The following is a 24,436-nucleotide window of genomic DNA, read 5'->3' as shown; positions in this document are numbered from 1 at the left end:
GTACTATATAAGCGGCTATCACATTCTTTATTGCTATATTTCGGTCCCCAGGTGAGTTTCTCCTGGCTGTTTTTCGCTGGAGCGGTTCCCGTCTTCCTCTCCTTCTTCATCGCCACTCTGTTATGTCACTACAACAACTGGGACCCCGTCATGGTGGGGCTACGAAGAGTGTTTGCCTTCATATGCCGCTCGAAACATCGGATTCAAAGGTACTGGGAAAAACACTTGCTACTCTTTGTATTGTTGCCTACTGTTTACTTGGCCAATGCTTTGTAAGGTTTGATTTTCACAGTAATTGTGTACACACACACTTACATTTGCCCAAATTGAAATGTGCCCCGTTGAATCATGGACAATGGATAGTGTTAGTTGCCATTAGGCTTGCTGGGATTGTATTTCAATTATTTTGCGTTTATGGAGCTAATTTGATATATTGTGATTGCACTCAATTCTTATCTGAATGCTAGTTGTTCCCATTCAGGTAGTGATTATGATCATGGTCATGGCCTCTTCCCTCAGATTGCCAGAGGACAGTGAACAGTGTGAAAGCCTTATTCCCTTACACACTGTCTCCCATGACAACGAAAGCTTCAGCTCGTGATCCACCAGCCAGTCACAGGGTAAGGAGACACAAATTAAAATGTTCTATGTCCTGTTACAATCTGAGGTTACGTACATAGAGCCATGACTACATGGAACTCTATTCCACATCAAGTAACTGATGCAAGAAGTAAAATTTGATTTAAAAAAACAGATTAAAAAAACACGTTATGGAACAGTGGGGACTGTGAAGCAACACAAACATAGGCACAGTAATAAATAATAAACCTGACTCCCTTCAATTCTGCTCGCAAACATGCATTCTTTGGACAATAAAATGGACAAGTTATTGGGAAGATTAAACTACCAACGGGACATTAAAAACTGTAACATCTTGTGGATCAAGGAGTCGTGGCTGAATGACAGCAATATCAACATACAGCTGGCTGGTTATACGATGTTCTATCCTGCCGGTACAGCACTGTCTGGTCTATGTATTTTTGTAAACATCAGCTGGTGAACGATATCGATAGGAAGTCTTGAGCTATTGCTCGCCTGAGGTAGAGTTTATCATGATAAGCTGCAGACCACATTACCTACCGAGAGAGTTCTCATCTATATTCTTTGTAGCTGTTTACATACCACCACAGTCAGAGGCTGGCACTAAGATAGCATTGAATGAGCTGTGTTCCGCCATAAGCAAACAAGAAAATGCTCACCCAGAGGCGGTGCTCCTAGTAGCCGGGGACATTAATGCAGGGAAACTTAAATCAGTTTTACCTAACTTCTATCAACACGTTAAATGTGCAACCAGAGAGAAAAGAGCTGGACCACCTATTCTCCACACACAGAGATGCATACAAAGCTCTCCCTCGCCCTCCATTTGGCAAATCTGATCATAATTCTCTCCTCCTGATTACAAGCAAAAATGAAAGCATGAAGCACCAGTGACTAGATCAATAAAAAAGTGGTCAGATGAAGCAGATGCTAAGCTACAGGACAGTTTTGCTAGCACAGACTGGAATATGTTCCAGGATTCCTCCAGTGGCATTGAGGAGTACACCACATCTGTCATTGGCTTCAATAAGTGCATTGATGACGTCGTCCCCACAGTGACTGTACGTACGTACCCCAACCAGACACCATGGATTACAGACAGCATCCACGCTGAGCTAAAGGCTAGAGCTGCTGCTTTCAAGGATCGGGACCCTAACCTGGAAACTTATAAAAAACCCTCCTCTGACCAACAACGAGACCGCCTATAGGGAGGAGGATAGAGACCTGGCTGTGTGGTGCCAGGACAACAACGTCTCCCTCAATCTGATCAAGACAAAGGAGATGATTGTGGACTGAGTACGCCCCCATTCTCATCGACGGAGCTGCAGTGGAGCAGGTTGAGAGCTTCAAGTTCCTTGGTGTCCACATCATCAACAAACTAACATGGTCCAAGCACACCATGACAGTCGTGAAGCGGGCACGACAAAACCTATTGCCCCTCAGGAGACTGAAAATATTTGGCATGGGTCCTCAGATCCTCAAAAGGTTCTACAGCTGCACCATTGAGAGCATCCTGGCTGGTTGCATCACTACCTGGTTTGGCAACTGCTCGGCCTCCGACTGCAAGGCACTACAGAGGGTAGTGCGAACGGCCCAGCACATCACTGTGGCCAAGCCTCCTGCCATCCAGGACCTCTATACCAGGCGGTGTCAGAGGAAGGCCCTAAAAATTGTCAGACTCCAGCCACACTAGTCATAGACTGTTCTCTCTGCTACCACACGGCAAGTGGTACCGGAGCTCCAAGTCTAGGTCCAAGAGACTTCTAAACAGCTTCTACCCCCAAGCCATAAGACTCCTGAACATCTAGTCAAATGGCTACCCAGACTATTCACATTGCCACACCCCCCTCCCCACACCACTGCCACTCTCTTGTCATCTATGCATAGTCACTTTAATTAACTCTACCTACATGTACATACTACTTTCTGTCGGTTAGGGGTTCGTAAGTAAGCATTTCACTGTAAGTTCTACACCCGTTGTATTCGGCGCATGTAACTAACATTTAATTTGACACAAATCTCCTATTTGTCCAATGATATTTGCCACTTATCATCTGGAAAACACTGGATTCACTCACTTCCTATAATCATGTAATTGTTTTGTCTTTGAACATCTGTCGTGCATTTATCTACTTCAATGTTTAGACAGTATTGAGTGAGAGAGGAAGGACAAGTAAATATTTTAGATAAGACCATCGCCCACCTACTCCAAGGAATCTGGATTTCACCATGTGAAAAGAAGTAATTAGTTTTCCCTTTTTAGGGTTTTCAATACATTTTAAATGAAGACATGGTGTCTCGTAGAGGTGCTGTTGGTGAATGCTGTGTTAGAGCTAACCATTGAGTACTTATTCTGAGCTTCCAGACTATCGAGGATTTGTCTGATAAATACCCTCCCCCTTTTACCAAGGTAGACATGCAGCTAGTATTCTGCTGAATTTATGCTGATGATTATGTAGCAAGGTTTTTTTTTTCTCAACGCAACCAGCTGGAGGCTGTCAGTGGTTATCATAGCAACAATGATGACTAAAGCTGTGTTTGAATACTCATACTAACTGCACTAACCGTTCTATATGTGACTTAAATTGTAGTATGTAGTATGCTTATTGGTTTGTTAATTTGTTAACTTCTCTAACCTTACGAAGCACGTAGCATATCATTACAGCAGTTGCTTTTATGTACCGGTATGTTAGCTAGATACCGTCCTAACATTAGTTGGCTACTAATATATAGAACTTACCAGTATATTAACTATATGCTATCTAACTACCCAGGGTTTATTGACTTGATTATTCACGTCATTCTTAGCATAGCTAAGTGGTATAGTTGTGTGTTCTCAATGGATATTGTTAATGAAGTTGTATGCTAACAAGCTAAGCTAACAAGAAGTTGCATAGCAACAGCATCAACTTCCGGTAGATGGGCAACACAGCTTTAGTCACAATGCGTTTGAGACCTTCCCTGGGGCATCTAACGACCTGATATCGGCAAGTTAAAAAATATGACAATGTGAACAACAGTCACATGAAATGGATGTCTTTCAGATCTCCCTTTTTATATCAGAATAAGTCAGTGAGACCTGCAAACATCTGTCTCCAATAGAAAAACAAGGTGTACGCTCACCTTTTTCTGTCTCTCACCAGATCGTGAATACAGTGCGGAGCGGCATGCTGAAGTGACAATCTTGAAGCAACCAATCAGAGACTTTGAACTATGTCCAGTGCCTCTTATTCAAACGATTTATTCTCTGCAGTGTGGAGTTGACGTTCCATCTCTACAAGATGAACTCTTTTTACTTTGTACAGTGTTGATGCGACTCGTCGTTGACTGAGATTGTGTGTTTTGCTGTGTTGGATGTGTAAAAATTAAAACTTGATGGTACTGAAGGTGCCGGCCTTTTATCAATGATTAATTATGGCCACTTCAATTGGTACACGTTTAAATAAAGGGACAGAGTGGTTTCATAAGGAGAAGAGCAAGGTTGTTATTCCAGCGGCAGAAATTTCTAACAATGAAAGGGTCGCTGCTTGTTCACAGGAGTAGGTTTGGGAGCAGGAAAAATGAATTATCGTTAATGTAGAAATAGTATGGGTGGAACAAGTTGGTCATGGATTTGATCATCAGGCTATTAGGTGACTTACACATCTGATGTAGAGATCTGGGCGTATTCACAAATGGTCACAGAGTTAAAGTATTGATAAAGGATTAGTTTTGCCTTTTAGATCATAGTGAATAAGGATTTATCGACAGGGAGGATCTGTCCCTTGATCAGCACTCTGAGACACAGAGTAGCAGTTCCTGTGAACAAGCAATCTCAGATAAGGAGACGGCATTACAGCCTATGAACTACCGCATTTGATTTCTCCCCCATATTCTAAATCTCTCCATCTCTGGCCCCTGGCAGCCAGGTAATGCTGGATCATGAAGGCAAACTGTGATGAAGCCTTTTGTATGTGTTAGAATGGGAACTGACATTAACCCCTCGACTAAGCTAAGCTGCTCTACAGAAGTTATAATGCTGTTGCCTTTCCAACCGAAAACAGTAACCATCTCAAAACAGGTGTAAATACTGTACTACGCCATGAAATTCGAATGACGTATTCTTTCTTTAGTTTGTATTTTGAAAAATGACTACTACAAAGACCCTCTGAGTATCTAGCCTTTTTGTTCTTTAAAGTCTTGACTGTTATGACACTAAAAAGGATTTAAGACAGACCAAGTACATGGATTTTCCAGAAGCACTATTTTTCATCCAATTAGATTCCCATAGTCTTAAAGAGAAAATGTTAACACTTCGGGGTGTGTTGCAGAGCCACGAATGGGGACCTGATTTGATTAAATATCTTTCACCTGTTGAAAACTGACAATTCTATGCTATAATAGAGTTTCTATGTCCAACAATTGTATTTTAGACACATTTTGTTTGATCAGTACATGAAATGAAAATCAATCACCCACTCACCCTTATTCTATTGATGATTTTATTTGACTTAAACACATGTTTGATCAGTTAAAGTGAACTGTCTCTTCTGTAACCCTTGATGTACACCATGACAAAGGGCATGTTATCATGTTATTCCAACAGCTGTCAACCTATGTACAGAACTTTATGGAGTGTTTGCCCGGCACCCATTGTGGAAGACATTTTATGACTTGAGCTAACTGCAGGAAGTAATAACTTGCCCTGTAAAGTGAAAAAAACTTCAGCCCCTCAAGTGCAGGTTTAACCTTTGTCCAACTCAGTTGTTACTTTCACATTGTAAAAAAATAAACAAGAATCTACCCTAGCCAGTAGCTTTTATTACCATCAGCTATGATTCTTGCACAAAGGAAACCAGCTGTGAGATGTATTTGGATGTTTCATACATGTGGTTCCTGTAGCCTATTTTTACTTGCGAAAAACCCAGGCACTCTGGAACTATACATCCTATGAAAGTTGATCATTTTTTTCCTATCTAAACATTTATCAGATTTTCCCCCATATCATCCATGTTGAAGTCTCTTATTGATGGGCGAGGTGCCAGATACACAAGTTCATTGTATATATATATAACGCGTTTTCAAAAATGTATTTTTTTCATCGGTTCTTATGAAATGTGCGTATATCGTAAGAAGGTTGTTTTTTCTTTCTCAGGTACTTTGGTGGAAGGATGACTTTTTCCTCTGTCCAATCAGATTTTGTTTTGGTAATTTCCTGTCCTTTATTAATGGGTCTCTTTTTAAAAAGATGTATACAGATTTATCTAAGTGTGATCATCGTAGTTTACCCTATCATCACAGGCTCTTTTAAGAGCGGTGGGTGTGGTTCTGGGATTTTTGCTCACCGTTCTTGTGATCATTTTGACCCCACGGGGTGAGATCTTGCGTGGAGCCCCAGATCGAGGGAGATTATCAGTGGTCTTGTATGTCTTCCATTTCCTAATAATTGCTCCCACAGTTGATTTCTTCAAACCAAGCTGCTTAGCTATTGCAGATTCAGTCTTCCCAGCCTGGTGCAGGTCTACAATTTTGTTTCTGGTGTCCTTTGAAGATGAAACGTGGCTAGGTCTTTCAGCATGACAATTATTCCAAACGCACCGCCCGGGCAACGAAGGAGTGGCTTCGTAAGAAGCATTTCAAGGTCCTGGAGTGGCCTAGCCAGTCTCCAGATCTCAACCCCATAGAAAATCTTTGGAGGGAGTTGAAAGTCCGTGTTGCCCAGCAACAGCCCCAAAACATCACTGCTCTAGAGGAGATCTGCATGGAGGAATGGGCCAAAATACAAGCAACAGTGTGTGAAAACCTTGTGAAGACTTACAGAAAACGTTTGACCTCTGTCATTGCCAACAAAGGGTATATAACAAAGTATTGAGAAACTTTTGTTATTGACCAAATACTTATTTTCCACCATAATTTGCAAATAAATTCATTTAAAATCCTACAATATGATTTTCTGGATTTTTTTTCCCTCATTTTGTCTGTCATAGTTTAAGTGTACCTATGATGAAAATTACAGGCCTCATCTTTTTAAGTGGGAGAACTTGCACAATTGGTGGCTGACTAAATACTTTTTTGCCCCACTGTATATAACAAAAAAAAACGTACAAAAACTTGTGGTTAACTCGGACATACTATAGAATATAGCATTCTTATAGTAGAAATATAGCAATAACTATAGCAATGTTATAGTGATCCTATAAGATTATTATAGAAATATTCTAATGGGAAATTTGGACATACTATAGTATTCTTAAAGGAATAAGATTACTTTCCTAAAATATTTACCTAGCCTAATATTTCCCAAATGATTTCGGTCATTTTTTTCATTAAAATCCAGGAAGTAATTTTCAATTAATTTGTGCCAAGCCGCGACTTGGGTCAGTCAGAACTTACAAATCTTTGAAACAAGAGGAAGAGTAAGTATCAACCAGATGACACAAACTGAAAACTTTAGCTCTAGTAGGTCGATTTTTGTAACATGTTTTAAAGCAAAACAGATTGTTCTTGGGCAATTCAATAACAAGACAACATTTGTTGCATAAAGAGAGGATAAATACATCGTTTTTCATACATTCTAGATACAATCGTAAATGTCGCATTTTGAAATATAATTGTAGAATTCTAAATACTGATCCAACTAGCCTAAAAACGGTATCTGGTAAAGGCTAATGCTTAAGGCTGGGTTTCTGTACAGCACTTTGAGATATCAGCTGATGTACGAAGGGCTATATAAATAAATTTGATTTGATTTAAGCAAATGTTCTAAGGAGGTTAAAAGTATTTTTCGATGAAACACCCCTTTAAGTAAATGTATTTGAATTATAAAACCATTCTCGTCGTCCTTTCTGCCATGACTCAAATTGTTTGCTTGCTGTACTCCGTTAGATAGTTTTAGTAGTTAACGAGAAATAGTTTCGTGAATATGTTTTGCATAATCCTATATGGCACTCTATAAATTAAACCACTTATAAGAAAAATAATGATTGCACTATATTATGCATTAAACATTTACATTAAATTAAGCAAAACTGCACATGCATACAATATTTTTCTGCTTGCTGTATTGTTACAATGTTCATACACCTGCTTTTGTATTCAAATTGTGACTAGTTTGCATCCCCGCTGTACAGCTCAAGTCACCCTACCATGCTGTCTCGTAGGGTTGTGACGGCTATGTCTTGGAGTGCTGCTTTCGGGGTTTGGATGAAGGGTGTACATGCACCAGTCATGATGTCTGGGAATACACAGGATGACAGACCGATTTAATACAGATTCATTCAACCACCACCTTCTAACTTCTAATCATATTTTTTACTCTCAATCTCTACTCCTCATATTTCTGATCATCATGCTTAAACCAAACACACTCACGGTTAGAAACTGTGTTTCCTCTCTCACCAATGTGAGTTTTGGAGATGGGTGTGGATCCACTAGCCATGATGTCTGGGAACACACAATATGACAGACAGTTCGAGAAAGTGAATAGGGATTCATTCAACCACCTCCTTTCATCTTTCCTACTCCCAATCTCTACTCCTCATTCTGGTCATCATGCATAAACCAAACACACAGACACCCTTTGAAGTTGTGTGTGTCATTCTCTCCCTCTTTAGGTTTTTCACCTTGTGGAGCAAACCTGGCAACTCTGAAAATATAGAACATAATGTGCTATCATTACACTTGCATGTAATATGCATTCAACTATCAATTGGTAGACACTACAACTGCACCTACTCACAGATACACCTACAACTGAACCTAATCACAGTATCACAGTTTGCAAACGACACAACAGTGGTAGGCCTGATCAACGACAAGATAGCCTATAAGGTGGAAGTCGGAGACCTGGCCGGGTGGTGCCAGAATAACAACCTATCCCTCAACGTCACCAAGACTAAGGAGATGATTGTGGACTACAGGAAAAGGAGGACCGAGCACGCCCACATTCTCATCGACGGGGCTGTAGTGGAGCAGGTTGAGAGCTTCAAGTTCCTTGGTGTCCACATCAACAACACACTAGAATGGTTCAACCACATGTAATTCAAGCAGACCGTTTGTTCATCAACAGCATTCTAGGCATCTCGTTTAAAAAAAAAGTGTGTGAAAGTTAAGAGGTCGATACAAAAAAAGCTTTTTCTTTCGAAGATATTAAGTGTAAATGTATTTATGTGGATGGATGGCTTGTCCCTCTGCCAAACACTTATGAGAGAGATTAGTTATGGGTGTTTTTTAAAGAGCTGGTTGATGTTATTGTGCTGATTGATAATGAGAGCTGATTCTCATTTGCAGTGGTGACCTGGCCAACGTACTTTAATTCAGGTCCATCCAGTGTGAAGATATGTTAGGGACGTGCAGCTTCCCGTTAAAACGCATGCATTTAGTTTCACTGGAATTGAGCAATATTTGGAGATCACAGAATGTATGTTGAATGTCATTGAATCTGTGTTTCTAATAGTATCACTCATTGATAACTTACCAGGGACATACATCAGTGATGCAAGGCCATCACTTATTATATTGGATTGTACATGTGGTTAACATGTTCAGTTGAATAGATTTAAAAAATATATAAAAAAATACATTAACATTAATATTACTTGTCTGTTTTTTACTAAGATGCAACATGTTTTTAATTGATCTAATGTATTGAAAGTATCCATCCCAAAAATCCACACTACTTTAAAAGTAACCTGGCTATACCCATGTTGGAATATAAAATAAATATTGGTTGGCTTTCTTTTTTTGCTTGCAGGAAATGTTTTTTCTTGGATAATATTCATCACTTCAATTAGAATACTATAACAAACCCGACAGGAATAGCCTGTAGGAATTCTTTCAATAACTTCAGTGGAATTATATGGAAAATAATACAGGAACGCTATTTAAATTAAGAATACTATAGAGATGCTGCATAACATTTATACTATTGAAATCTTATTGGATATTTTGAAGTCATTATAGGTCAAAAATACATACTATAGAGACTCCTATAATCATTCTATATTATTTTCATAGCAAAATAACATCATAGCATACTATAAGCTAACTATAGGGTATTATAAAAAACGTACAGTTTCTTATAGGAATGCTATAGTGCTTTTTTAAGATACCTTTTTTTGCCATCTACTTTACTATTTTTATCTTAAAATCTAAACCTATTTCAATAACATCACAAAAAAAGTTAAAGCTGGTTAAAAGCTGAAAAAGCCATGAAATTCAAATGAGCACCACAGCCCTAACTGTGCACTACCAAGACTTTCCAGCACACAGCTTCAAAATCTGCCACTTTTCTGTAGCTATGTTGGTCTACTGTGCTTCAAACAACATGTACTCACCACAGGGCCGAGTGGTACACTACGAAGCAAGCTAGATTTACTTATAAAGCTAGCCAGCTTCAGTTAGCTAAACATTCCAGCTCAGGCCTCATCCATACTACGCAGGTGGATATTGCTCGTCTGCCTGCCGGTAACCCTAGCAAGCTTGTACCTGCACGTGCGTCTCGCACATGGCGAGTCAAACGCCAAACTCTTCTTTGAGACAATGCTGGAACATCAATCCATAGGCGGGTCAGTGTCACATTTTAATTTGTGCTGAACTCAAAATAAAAGTTATTTTGGGAGTTCAGCAGGCTTTGATGTGAAATAGGCTTTTAGAAGTGCCGTCTTTATTTGATTATTTATCCTTAATGTCGTCTTTGGTGTGCTGATCAATACATAAGCAGCTTTTTTCCCACTCCGAACTATATGCAATCATTGTATTTAGTTATCCAAAAGTTTTACTGTGTGTGAAGTTTCAAATGTATTCTGTCATTACTACATTTGTAATGTGATAGGTGTTTTAAAATGACTATTTTTTATCACAAAAATATTCAAGAAAATATTTAATCAGTCGTCTTCCTCAAATGAAGGGGATGATGACGCAATCTTTGCGAGAGGGAGGGAGTCTGATTTCATTTTTCCTCAATTCTAAGCTCAGACACTTCATTCAGGATCATTCTGAAGGATTTGTTGCCATAGAAATGTACCTGACTTAAAGGTGAGCCACTTTCGTGGTACCGGTTATCCTGAGTTGAACTCAGAGTTGACCAAAGTTCTCCTCAAACATGATTTGTAGTGTAGGGCTCAGGTTACCTAGGATTTGTTAGCTAAGGTTGACTCACACTTTATAATTTTGTTCTGTATCTCTGTTATTGGTCAAAGAACTACCTACAAAATACCCAAGGCTAAACGACTTCTGGTTCAGACGTTGTGTTGTATTCAGTGAATCCTCTTCCGCTCCGCTCATTAGGTTGGAAGATAGCAGTATGTTCATGGTCGTTCATTTGGCCAGATAGTGTTTTTAATTCAGCCTGAGAAGGCCAAAAGCCAAATCAGGGGAGCAGATCTCCACCTAACACCATCTTGTATACATTTTTCAGACTTCTCTATTGAATTGTACAATGGTTTTCCTTCCTGAAAGACAAATATAATTTTTTTATTTTTTTATTTAACTAGGCAAGTCAATTAAGAACAAATTCTTATTTTCAATTATGGCCTAGGAACAGTGCATTAACTGCTTTGTTCAGGGGCAGAACAACAGATTTTTACCTTGTCAGCTTGGGGATTTGATCTTGCAACCTTCCGGCTACTAGTCCAACGCTCTAACCACTAGGCTACCTGCCTCTCCAAATAATAGTGATAGTATGAGTGTTGTTTTTAGTATAGTATGTACAGTGTAATCTACTGTACCTCATTGCATTGACCCACAATAAGCTATTATCAATTTATGTCCAAGAAATCCTGCCAAAAACATTTGAGAGACCTTTTAAGACCAACTTACGAGTCAGAAACTGGTACAGAGGAAAAACAATAGATCAACTCTTGTATTGTATGATCTTTGGTGTTTATGACAACACTAATTAGAAACCACATTCCTGTTTATAGAATGTATATTTCTACTAGCTACAAAAGATGAACACAGAAGGTAGAAGTGAAATTATGTCAGCAGATTGTCTTGAATATATGGCTTTCAAATACATTTCTGGTTTGGATCCAATCTGTCAAGTCATTGAAGATAATTGCAGTTACATGGACAAATTCCATATCCAAATTCAGCTGGCATGAATTGTAGTAATGGAATTGGACCATAATTGTGAAAGTCTCATGAGAGGATAAAGCTCTCACCTATCCTCATAAGCTGACATTGGGAAATGTCATACCTGTCTCTGTGTTCTGCCCATTGTACTATTGTACATTACTTGCAGAGATACATTTCTTTCGTGATTCATCATGCACTCAGTTCAGCTGTTTTGTCAAACGCACGTCAGCATCTCGTCTTATACAACATTCAAATATCAGTTTTACAGAGACATTTACAATCAGGGCAATTACAGAACATAATGATAGATCATTAGGAAAATATAAAAGGGATGAAAATGAAGAGGTAGGGTAATTATTGTAAACAAACCAAATTGATTTAGCTAGCTTCGCTGTTGAGAGTGCACCTGTTTGACAACGCTTTGTCATGCAGATAGGCCTGGGTTATCATGCTTTATCTGCCTGAGAGCTTTTGAGGATACCGAGATTGGCACTCAACCAATCAAGTCTGTGCTCTAATCAGATTTGTAAAACCTGCTTTATAACTTTACCCACCTCAAATTGTTGTGGAATATGCTTATGTGAAATCAGAGCGAATTGCAGGCCAAGTTTTCATAGAATGGATACAGTCACTTTTCCTGTCTTAAATCAAAGTGTTAGTATTTGTTTGATTTACTTCCTGTCTGGAGCCAGCTCATTGTTAATGTCAAATGATATGCACTTGATACGGCCTGAATAGAAAATGTGTGCACTTTAATTCAGTCATGTCTGGCTAATTTCAATACAACTTCCTCCATTCGAACTTTTGAACTTCCATGTACCGGTATGTCTTTTGTTACATTCATCCTACACAGTGAAGTTATTTCACCACTTCTGTTTTCTTAGAAAGCATGTGGAAGAGTGTCAAAGTCATTTGTATACTCTGAAATAGTTTTAATTTGTGTAAATAAGCCTAAGAATAGTGTTTCAATAAATGTGCCATGTAGCAAAGTTATATTTTTTAGTTCTGGCAAGTATTATATTCATCCAAATGGGAGTTGATAATATTCGGGAAGGGCCACACCTCTGTAAGACTAAAGTGATGTGTAGTAACCCTTGGTCCCGCCTACACACAACCACCCTCGTCCCTGAAGTTTAGCCAGGGTTCATACTGCACTTGAGTAGTGATAACAGAACAGGGCCGTGCTCTCTCTCTCCCTTGCTCTGAAGTTTAATTTTTAACTCGTAGGAGAGAGGAGATAGGAGAAAATCAGTGCCTGCTGTCAGGGTGCAGCTTGAAGCATGGCACAAGCAAAGGAGTAAATCCGATACTTTCTGGATGAAGAACTGTACGGACGGTCGATGGTACAAAACTCAGACTTCAGGCCAGTAATGGATAGTCCTGCCACGCTGAGCCGTGTGTTTCAAAGAAGCTAAAACGAGGAAGAAACTTTCTGGTATGTCTAATAGGATCCTAATATTCTTCTGTGATATGGCTTATCTGGGCAACAAAGAGGTCAAACAAAGAGGTGTTAAGTTAATCTACTTTTAGAGTTAACCACGGTTTTGGACGAGGGTGTCAGAAATATATTATTTTATCTCTGAAATATATCTCTCTCCCTGGCTGTTTGGATTTCCTCTGGGCTCTATTACAGACTCTGCCCTGCTGAACTGATACGCTAGGAAAAAATCTATATCTGGAAATCGAAACTCAGTAACCATGAATGAGGGGGAGGCCGAGATAGCCGAGGAGAAAGACTGGAAGGAGCTGGAGCCCAACTATGCCATCAAAGTCTTCCTCACTGTCCTGTACAGCCTCATCCTGCTCACAGGCATCGTGGGTAATGGAATCACCATTCGGGTGACACAGGTGCTGCGGCAGAATGGCTACCTGCAAAAGTATGTGACGGACCACATGGTGAGCCTGGCATGTTCCGACCTTTTGGTCCTCCTCATAGGAATGCCCGTAGAGCTCTACAGTGCCACGTGGTTCCCCTTCACCTCAGCCTCGGGTGACGCTTCCTGCAAGATCTACAACTTCCTGTTCGAGGCCTGCAGTTACGCCACCATCTTGAACGTGGCGACGCTCAGCTTTGAACGCTACATTGCCATTTGCCACCCGTTCCGTTTCAAGGCCCTGGGCAGAGAGCGAACAACTGGGAGTCTCATCGCTCTCGCCTGGGTCACGTCCGTGTTCGTTGCCCTCCCGCTGCTGTTCGTCACAGGAATGGAGGGCTATGTCCCAGAGCGAGCCATCATGCCCGTCCAGAACCTGACGTTCTGCACCAACCTGAGAAACCAGTGGGGAATGTACAGGGCCAGTATCTTTGTGGCGTTCATTGTGTACATGGTGGTGCTGGTCAGCGTGGGGGTCATGTGTCGGGCCATGATCCTGGTCCTTCAGAAAACCATGGGGCCCATAGGAAGAGGGGTCAACGGAGTTGAGGACAAGCCAAAACACGAGAGTGCCAGGGTCAAAGCCGCAAAGAAGCAAACCATCCTTTTTCTAGGTAAGTTGACACTTTTACATTCTACCTAAAATATCTAATTACAATTTTGAAAGGATGATGATACATTTTGTTTAGCCAACTGGTGGCCACAATGTGTGTGTGTCCGTGTGCATGTTTGTGTTACACAAGGCGTGTACACCATTGCATTCCAACTGGTAGACAGTGTAGCTGTTGTGACAGGGCTGCCGGAAAATGTGTGGCGATTTTGATTTAGGTTAATAAAATATATTGTTGCAAAGAGTTAAAAAGATGGCCAAAGTGTTGTTTTTTAGTTCTATTTGCCTCATGATTTGTCAACTCACAACTCGGGCACAATTTCTCTGTCCTTCACATTGGAGTGCTTCACATCGAAGTGCTGCTGCAAGCTCTTTGCTGTGTCTTGACCAATCAGATTCACGGAATCACAAGTCGTGCATGCTGGACGCAACGCACAAATCTCAAGGAGTTCTCTTCACTTTCCTCCGGCATTGAGTATTTCGTCAAGATGACGACCTAAGCACGCAAACTTCAAAGAGCTAGTTAGCGAAGTCTCTCAATTAATTTTTTACAACCTGAACTTCACTCAATTCAAAATACTGTAAATAAAAAAATATGTATTAGTCACTATACTGTTGGTTATTGACCTAGAAGAGAATGTCAATGTCAACATTTTCCTCAGGATCCGGTCCTCTGAAAGCTAGTGTCAAAGGAGCTAGCAACAACCATTGCAACAACACTAAGGCTACAGAGCAAAAGCATCTGACCACTACAATGTCCTGGCTACCCCCTCCTCATCAGTACCAAAAGACAGATGCAGCGATTCCTCTCACGTTTCCCCCATTAAAGACCACAACCCAAAGATAAAGGCAAACCCGGGGAAGGAGATGAAAATGAACCAAAAGTAGACAAGATTTCAAATGCAACACTACTTGGAGATAACATGCTCAAAGACAGGTTCGATAAGCAAGACAAAACACTTGAGGACATTAACTCTCAAATCAAACAGAACAATCTCATGATCACGAAAGCATCTAAGGTGTTTGAATTCAACGCTGCTGAGATAAACGAAAAGTGCTTACCTGGAAAAGAAGGTCTCATTACTCCTGAAAGACAACAAGGAGGTAAAGACCAACCCTATAGAATTACAGTGCTATAAAAGTAGATGGAACCTCTGCATCAACGGAATGAAGAAACATTTTGTCAGCTCAAGTTTGCATTGGGTTTATATTCAAACTTGGGCTGACTAGGCTACCTACCCTTTTCAATCTAAAAGTATTAACTGGAATTAATCTATAAAAACAATAGCTGACATAGACTGTAAGTCAATTTCTTTTTCGGCCTACAGTTGTATATGTCAGGACTACACTATGCCAGTCTGCATAAAGCAAGCTCTGTTAGTTCTATTGTCCAATCATGTTGCTTTCTCTGTGTCTGCCGCTCTCGGCCCCAAGCTCTGATTGACTCCACGACACCATTTTTAAAAGTTATGACCCTTCAAAGGATTGATTTCACACATACGTCTTCTGTTTGGGGTGGTCTGTGCCATTACTGTCCACAGAGAATCTCAAGGGAACTCACATGAAGAACACGCCTGTAGTTGGCCATGTTATATTGATGTCACGTGGATAGAAATAAATACCACACAACATTGAAGTGTGTATACACATTTCGTATGCAGAGTTATTTCTTCATTAGTTCTGGACCGTATTATTGTATTTTCTCATGTCTCGAATGAATGTCAAGTCCTCGTGTGCTGGAAGCAGGAAGCCTTGTTTACTGTACATTTGTTGACAGAGACATTGGTCTAGAATTGGAGGCCTGTAATCCATCTTGACATTGACTATAATGATTATTTTGTGTGGCTGCGTGCAGACAAGTCAACATGCACATGTGAAGTGTTTGCTCTAAATTGGTTACAGGGTTTCCAGGCAATAGTTTATCCAAACAGCAAATAATACCACATGGCAAAGAGTATCGGAAGTCAACGTGAATATAATGTATTGTTAGGTTCTAAATAAACCTTGTAGAATTTCACAGACAATTAGTAAAGCTTAAACCAAGTTTATTCACCCATTGGGTCATACAGCGGCACAAGACATATTCACACAAGCACTGATATTTTGTCCTTTCTCCTATACTGAGTCTCTTCCTACACATCTGAAAAGACAATGCATCTCTTTTGCTCGACAGAACTTTAGTGATATCTGTTCTTCCTCACCTCATCTGACCTGACTCACTCCTCTCCAACTCACGGCTGTCATGTTGACTTGTACCAGAGTGTCTCTTCTCCTCCCATAGGATCCTTGATGGCTAACAATAATATATCCGGACAGAATGAAAACGTTATACATTCCCCTCTCTCCCTCAGTGAGCTGAATAAGTATATTTCAGATTTTTAGAACCCAACAGTATGATATATTAAGATTAAAATTACTCTATTAATGGTACAGCAGATCTCACTGGGGGTACTTGTGTTATCAAATTGAAAATGGGCAGATTTACTTCAATTTGGCACTTGATAATGTAAACTGAGAGAATGTGTAACCTCATCTCTCCTCAATACTGCACTCTGCTCCTCTCAACCACCTACTTGAACCTTTCACTGTATACATATTAATATTTAGGACACAGACATACCCTTGCATTTTTACATTTCTGTGTGTCATCTATTATATATTAAATATAATTATATCATATATAGATATATTATTCATCTAAATCAACAGTTATATAAGTGATATAAATTTGCAGAATGTCCAGTTGTAAAATATAGGCCTACAGTAGCATATACGCTAACCATATCATGTACGCTTAGAAACCAGGCATATGCTAAATCATCATTGGATTCGCCTTAGAAATGTGTAGCTTCTTAGTTACTTTGTTCATGTACATCCTAAGGCTTCTCCATTGCTAAATACCATCACAGCCCTTTCAGACAACAACAATCTCCACAATTGGTTATGCCATCGTGGCTTCCATTTCACTGCTAGACCAGTGATCACTACTTGAAGGTACAACAGCTCACTGAGCAGTGCTTAAAGAGCTGTCCTTCAACTGATTGCAAGGTAGGAATATCAGTGCCTGGCTGGTCTGCTGCCACTTGGCAAGTGGCACTTTGGAAGGGATTCATATGTATTTATGTGTATTTGTTTTCAGAGCGGTGTGGTTGTATTCAACAGCTAGTATTGCAACATAGCATCCTTGAGATTGTGTTGCAATCAGAATGAAATAATAATAATACATTTAATTTGTATAACTTCATGACAGTGATATCTCAATGCTCTACATAGACAAAAATGTAAATAATGATTTAAAGAAATGACAAAAAATACACAGAACAAAAATATAAATGCAACAAAAAGATGAAATAAAAGATCACAGAAATGTTCCATACACACAAAGAGCTTATTTCTCCCAGATGTTGTGCACAAATTTGTTTACATCCCTGTTAGTGAACATTTCTCCTTTGCCAAGATAATCCATCCACCTGACAGGCGTGGCATATCAAGAAGCTGATTAAACAGGATGACCATTACACAGGTGCAACTTGTGCTGGGGACAATAAAAGGTCACTCTAAAATGTGCCGTTTTGTCACACAACAAAAGAAATTGGCAGTATGTCCAACCGGTCTCGCAACTGCACACCGTGTATAACCACGCCAGCCCAGGACATCCACATCCGGCTTCTTCACCTGCGGGATCATCTGAGACCAGCCACCCAGAAAGCGGATGAAACTGGTTTGCACAACCAAGTTTTTTCTGCACAAATAAACCGTCTCAGGGAAGCTCATCAGTGTGCTCATCGTCCTCACCCGGGTCTTGACCTGACTGCAGTTTGGCGTCGTAATCAACTTTAGTGGGCAAATTCTCACCGTTTATGGCCACTAGCACACTGGAAAAGTGTGCTCTTCACAGATTAATCCCGATCTCAACTGTACCAGGCATATGGCAGACAGCGTCTATGGCGTCGTGTGGGCGAGTGGTTTGCTGGTTTACATTGTAAACAGAGTGCCCCATGGTGGGGTTATGGTATGGGCAAGCATAAGCTAAGGACAATGAACACAATTACATTTTGAATGCACAGAGATACCGTGACGAGATCCTGAGACCCATTGTCGTGCCATTCATCCGCTGCCATCACCTCATTTTTCAGCATGATAATGGACGGCACCCATGTCGCAAGGATCTGTACACAATTCCTGGAAGCTGAAAATGTCCCAGTTCTTCCATGGCCTGGATACTCATCAGACATGTCACCCATTGAGTATGTTTGGAATGCTCTGGATCGACGTTTACGACAGCGTGTTCCAGTTCCCGTCAATATCCAGCAAATTTGCACAGCCATTGAAGAGGAGTGGGACAACATTCCACAGGCCACAATCAACAGCCTGATCAACTATGCGAAGGAGATGTGTCATGCTGCATGGGGAAAATGCTGGTCACAGAAGGCACTGTTTTTTTGATACCTTAAAAAAAAAGTAGGGGCATGTGTCCGTGACCAACCGATGCATATCTGTATTCCCAGTCATGTGAGATCCATAGATTAGGGTCTAATGAGTTTATTTCAATTAACTGATTTCCTTATATGAACTGTATCTCAGTAAAATGTTGAAATTGTTGCTTGTATATTGCTTGTATATTTTTGTTCAGTGTAAAAACATTTAGGATCAAGACAGGAAATAGAAGTACAGTAGTAGAATAGGTGCTAAAAGGACTTAGAGTAGGACTATAAGAAAGACAGTCTGTATAAATATGTTATAAGGCCCATTTTAAAAGTTCTGATTGATGGAGCAGCTCTCAGATGTTCAGGGAGAGCATTCCATAGGCGAGGGGCAAGGGGGCAGAAGGCTTGGTCCCCCATAGTAGAGGGACGTGAAGCATTGGTGAGTTGCTAGAGCATAGTAAGGTTAAGTACATGTCAAAATAAATTAACAGTGTCATGGAGAAAGTGCAATTTTGTGAAAAACTGTAAAGCAGTCCCTGGTTGACAATTGCTGGTCCTGGGTTCAAGTCCTAGTCTGGGCTACCTCCCGAATTTGCTGCAATATAAATTATGTAGATGTTCGTCAAACCCTCATTTTCCAGTCTAGTGTTCATTGTGTGAGATGATTTATCCTGTGTCATGCTTTGTACCATCTGCTCCCCCTTTTCATGAAAAAGGGCTTGACTACGTAAGGTTCCATTAGCATGACTGTAATTTAGCCAGTAGCTTCAGTAATTTATCAGCCTCCCGGTAAGGTGGGGCAGGAAGAATTCATCAGCAGGTCTAGAACAGTGTTTTTTTCACTAACTAATCTGAGAGATTAACTAATGCCATCAGCCTGATGATTTGAGTCTCAGAGGGCACAGTGTTACCATTTCTAGCCACTTACCTGTAACACGGCGCTGTAGTATCAGGGTCAAAGACGAGACGTTTAAATTTGGTGTCCCAAGGCCATTCATTTAACATAAAAATATAAATATGTAGAAATATAATATTAAATCACTCAACACTTACCCTTCTTTTGACCCAGAAATGTTTGTGTTGCAAGTCATTGACCTCTAAAGTGTCAAAATGTCCTTTTGGGTTAAAATTCTAATGAGAGAAGTGTTTTTAAAAGGTAGAAATTCATCCTAAAAATATAAATGAACACCCATGGCATAGTTGTGCTAGTGTTTGCAACAATACATAGAATAATAGGTGACATACTGCATCTAAAAAATATTTAAAAACTTTAATAGCTTTTGCCCAGACTTCTGCACTTCATCAATGTCAATCAATATAGCAAAGGTAAAATGCCATTTTCATGCATATCACATGATTGTAATCATGTGACATCACAAATAATACCCATTGAAGACCCTCTATCAAAGTGATGAGGTGAGTAAATCTCTCTGAAATATTTGATGATTTCACCTTTTCACCCTCTAGTAACATCCACATGTCCTTCAGAACAACACAGAAAACATACTTCTAATGTTATTATTTTATAAAAAGCTATATTAAATATGAAAAGTAAGGATAATCTTTATAGGTCATTACTTTATATAGGTGGCCAAGGAACTTCCTGTTAAATATGTTTATGTTTGAAATCTGTTGTTCAGTATCACACTTTTGTCCTTCAGCACAACAAAAGTTTAAATTGTTACAATTGGCTCATTCATCCCCCTCCTCTCCCCTGTAACTATTCCCCAGGTCGATGCTGCAAATGAGAATGTGTTCTCAGTCAACTTACCTAGTAAAATAACAGATAAATTAAAAAAATACAATTAAAATTGTTATACCACAATGTCACCCATTATGCTGAATGACAGTAGCTTTGTTATCCCATGTTTTCACTAGTTTACAACATTTAATCATGCAATTCATAGTTACTTGTTGAATGAATACTGAATGTTAGCATTTCAAACCATTTTATGGCATTTTAACGTATTTCAAGGCACATTATCTTTATATTGTAGATGCCGTTGTCTAATAAGGAGAGGGCTGCACGGCACAGACAAAATATTAAACGCAGATCCAGTTGTTAGGGAGGAAAGACTAGCCAGAAGAAAAGCAAGGTATTGTTTTCATGGTTTCATGCTACTGTCAGCAACAGAATAGGATATAATAGGATATAAAGCTGGGTGGATAACACTTAACATTAAGTTGCACTATTACACTGTAGTTAATGTTTTATTGAACTGCAGTTAAGGTATAACTGATGGATTGTTAATATTGTATTACACAATTATGGATACATTTTTGGATTTTGAATTATATTAGTTAATAGCTGCTTCACATTTGGGGAACTTTATGAAGAATTGAGACTGTACAAGTTTGAATTGAAGTAGTTTGATGGGCATTTTATGTAGCTATTTTGTGTAGCTGAAATTGCATGTGTGTACCTGCAGTTTAACTGGCTGCACCAAGTTAAGCAGTGCCGAAACTTAAAAGACACACTTAAAGAACACAAGGTTGTAATCCACATGGACTTTTGAAGAAGATTATGCGTGTAAGCTGCATACAGAGGTTCAGGCTTTTCATTTTTGGGGCAGCCGTAAGCAGGCAACTGTACACACAAGTGTTGTGTACACATCACAGCAATGCCAATCTTATGTCTCCATTTCAGATTCCCTTCGGCATGACGAGTGTGCCGTGTGGGCTGTTCTAAAGCCCGTCTTCGATAATATGAAGGGGAAAAAACATCCCTGACCACACTATACTGCATGAGTGAAGGCCCCGTCACACAATATAGAAATGCAAATCATTTCTACCTACTGAGCACGGTGCCATTTCTCATGGGTTTCAAAAGGGTAACGTGGAATTTTTCTGAAAAGTCCCACGGAAAAGGTGCGCCCGTTGGGTTTGGTTGTTCCGTGAAACGTTGTGCAGGTGAGTTTGTCAAAAAAACAGCAGTGACCTCCAGAGCCCAAAGGAGCTCTACACCATGCTGGAGAAAACGCAGTCATGTGTAAAGTACTTCTGGATTGCTAAAGATGAGATTAACCGATTTGATAAAGCCGTTCCAAATAAATTGCCAGCTGTCAAAGGAACCTTAAAAATCCTCCAGATCCTTGCAAAGGAACCAGGAAAGATCCACCATCGGGAGGTGTCCTGCTGCTCCCGAGCATGCATCTCCTGTGAGTGCAATGCTCCAACAGAGGTGGACTTTCAGAACCAAAATGCAGAAACAGAAGACAGCCTATCCACAATGGTGAAACCACCAGAGGACTTAAACGGAAAGTTCGTAATAGTCAATTACGATTACCAGCCATTTGTCGGCCAAGTTTTGAAGGTTGTGGGAGAGGAGATGGAAATCAGTTGCATGCAACAAGCAGCTGAAGTAAATAATTAATTTGCATGGCCCCAAGTTAAGGTCATCACATACTACTTCAAGTCGGATGTCCAAGCAGTAATCTCCGAACCAGAGCCGTTTACTACAAAACAAAGGTATTCAATACTCTGCAACTCTGACTGGGAAAAGTTTACAGAGATTCATTAGTCCAAATTCCAAGTTATACACCAGTTAGGCTACAGAATACTACATAGGCCTACACAAGAAAATGACATACACAAGCCATCTAAAAATAAATCCATGTTTTAAAGATGTTATTGAATGATGAGTTCAGTTCGAGAACGTTGATGAGTTCCATTTGATGTTCAGACAATGATTTCGTTTAATATTCTGATGTTCAGAATACAGAAATGTTTTGTTTTGATGTTGGTGGGATCATTTTTTATGTATTTTCTTTCAAATGCCTGATGTGACGTAATTTCATGATATTACTTTGAGAAAGATATCCACTGTTTCGTGATGATTTTAAGCAAAACTACAGTTTTTTTGCACAATGTTTATGGAATGTTTTTTAATTGATGCTTTGTTTGAAATGTTGATGAGAATTTAATCCTACGTGAATTAAATTGTACCTCATGTGTCAGTTAAACTATGTTGCATAGTAAAACCCATGTTCTTTATGTGTGTGGTGTATAAATCATCTCTCTCTCTCTCTCTCTCTCTCTCTCTCTCTCTCTCTCTCTCTCTCTCTCTAGTATGGAAGTGATCAGCTAGCCTGCACATTTTAAACATCTTATGTTTATTTCACAGTTTTATATCTTAAAAAATAGCTAAAAGAAAAATACTATTGCTACTACTAATAATAGTTAATATGATCATTATTGTTATTGCTGAAGGAATCACATTTAATCAATATTAGTGGGCTGTAGTGATATGTGTCATTCAGGGTAACAACATAGTGTCATACAGTATAACACCAGTATTTTATATTAAAATACAATAATTTTGTGTTGACTCAGAGAGACAAAAACAAATCTCAAAGGATGAAGGGAAATAGATTTTCATAGATTTATTTCAGATAGTTTTTGTAAAAAAAAGAAGAGTTGTACCCATGACACGTCAAATATGTGATATTCAAAATAAAATGACATTTTTTCTGGGTAGTTATATTTCTGCCAGTCCAAGCATGGATATATAACCTTGTGATTATGAAAAATGGGCATAAAATTACGATTAAAAAAAACAACACTTAGTGTTATACTGAATTACATTTTAATTGGGTACATTCACATGAATCACTGTAAAAATTAATGATTGGCTTTATTTTTTAATATAACTATATAAGGGCATAGGTGACACTCCATTGAACATAAAACAAGCATTTTAGAGAATTGTAATTGCTGTTTTATTTTTTTTTTGAAAACCTTATACGTCTTTGACCCATCAACATTCATTATGCTTTTTCTGTATTAACACAAGACACATTGATGTAAAGTAGCACATTGATTTTAAGACTTGCATGTCCTTTTGAAACCTTATCCTAAACTTTGTAAACGTTGCTCTTTTGCACCCCAGTATCTCTACTTGCACATCATTATCTGCACATCTATCAATCCAGTGTTAATGCTAAATTGTAATTATTTCTCCACTATGGCCTATTTATTGCCTTACCTCGATCATTTTACTACATTTGCACACGCTGTACATAGATTTTTCTATTGTGTTATTGACTGTACGTTTGCTTATCCCATGTGTTTTTGTCGCACTGCTTTGCCTTATCTTGGCCAGGATGCAGTTGTAAATGAGACCTTGTTCTCAACTGGCCTACCTGGTTAAATAAAGGTGAAATCATAGAATAGTATATTTTATACAATATTATTATTTTATTCATGTTATATTTTAAAGTAAGTGAACACACTCAAACATAGTAATAACTGATTGACCCTATGGTGTAATGATCTCATTGCCTGGAGTGTAAAAACAAGATGCCATTTTCAAGGGTCGGACTCAATTACATGTCGGCCCGTACATCTTCACTGGTTTAATTGTGTCTTTGAAATTGGATAGAGTGAAAATCAGATTGAGTGTACAGTATGTGCTCCGGTGACCTCCCTACGGGTTCTGGTTCTGACAGGACAGGGGGATGGCTGGCCATATTACAGTGATGAAGGCGTGAAATGGGGTTTCATCCATTAGCCCCTACTCATTGTGCACTGGAGCAGGCATAATTCAGCTTGTCAAGCAGCATGGACACTGACCCCTCAATCATGTCATACTGAGCCAATGGAAATTAAAAGTTAAATTACATTGTTTTGAGATAGTTATCCTCTGATGATTAATATCATGATGATGATCATCCTGAAGCAAAAAAGAGTACACTTTCTACTCAAACAGGCATAAATTATTCTTACCAACCGATTTAATACTATTTTCTACACCTATATTTTCTTTAATTAAGAAAATAGAAATGTCACATATGAGCTTGTCTGACTACTATGCTTACAACTGCCTATTTCAAATTTATGAATCTCCTAAAAAAGCCACAAGATGCCGTTTCAAC

General features: G+C 39.3%; 2 protein-coding genes across 7 annotated transcripts in view; both read left to right on the top strand.

Moving 5' to 3' along the window:
- LOC109865536 (solute carrier family 35 member F5-like) overlaps positions 1 to 24,436 on the top strand; it is an 88,100-nt gene that overhangs the window by 20,825 nt on the left and 42,839 nt on the right. For 3 of the 5 annotated variants that reach the window (XM_031793821.1, XM_020453809.2, XM_020453802.2), the window contains exons 15-17: positions 52 to 209; positions 520 to 620; positions 3,741 to 5,384. In XM_031793821.1, the coding sequence (XP_031649681.1) occupies positions 52 to 209; positions 520 to 601 (240 nt within the window). In that variant the 3' untranslated portion in view covers positions 602 to 620; positions 3,741 to 5,384. Of the gene's footprint in view, positions 1 to 51; positions 210 to 519; positions 621 to 3,740; positions 5,385 to 8,189; positions 9,318 to 24,436 lie in introns of those variants that run through there. The other 2 variants (XM_020453816.2, XM_031793828.1) reach the window with 2 other exon arrangements.
- Positions 12,799 to 24,436, top strand: part of LOC109865525 (G-protein coupled receptor 39) — a 55,582-nt gene continuing 43,944 nt past the window's right edge. The window contains exons 1-2 of one of the 2 annotated variants that reach the window (XM_020453790.2): positions 12,804 to 13,087; positions 13,286 to 14,140. In XM_020453790.2, the coding sequence (XP_020309379.1) occupies positions 13,351 to 14,140 (790 nt within the window). In that variant the 5' untranslated portion in view covers positions 12,804 to 13,087; positions 13,286 to 13,350. Of the gene's footprint in view, positions 14,141 to 24,436 lie in introns of both variants that reach the window. The other variant, XM_020453780.2, reaches the window with a different exon arrangement.

This window comes from Oncorhynchus kisutch, linkage group LG2 (assembly GCF_002021735.2).
Source record: "Oncorhynchus kisutch isolate 150728-3 linkage group LG2, Okis_V2, whole genome shotgun sequence".
Taxonomy (NCBI): Eukaryota; Metazoa; Chordata; class Actinopteri; order Salmoniformes; family Salmonidae; genus Oncorhynchus; species Oncorhynchus kisutch.
The sequence above is the reverse complement of the archived record's forward strand: the minus strand, read 5'-3'. Positions and strand labels throughout refer to the sequence as shown.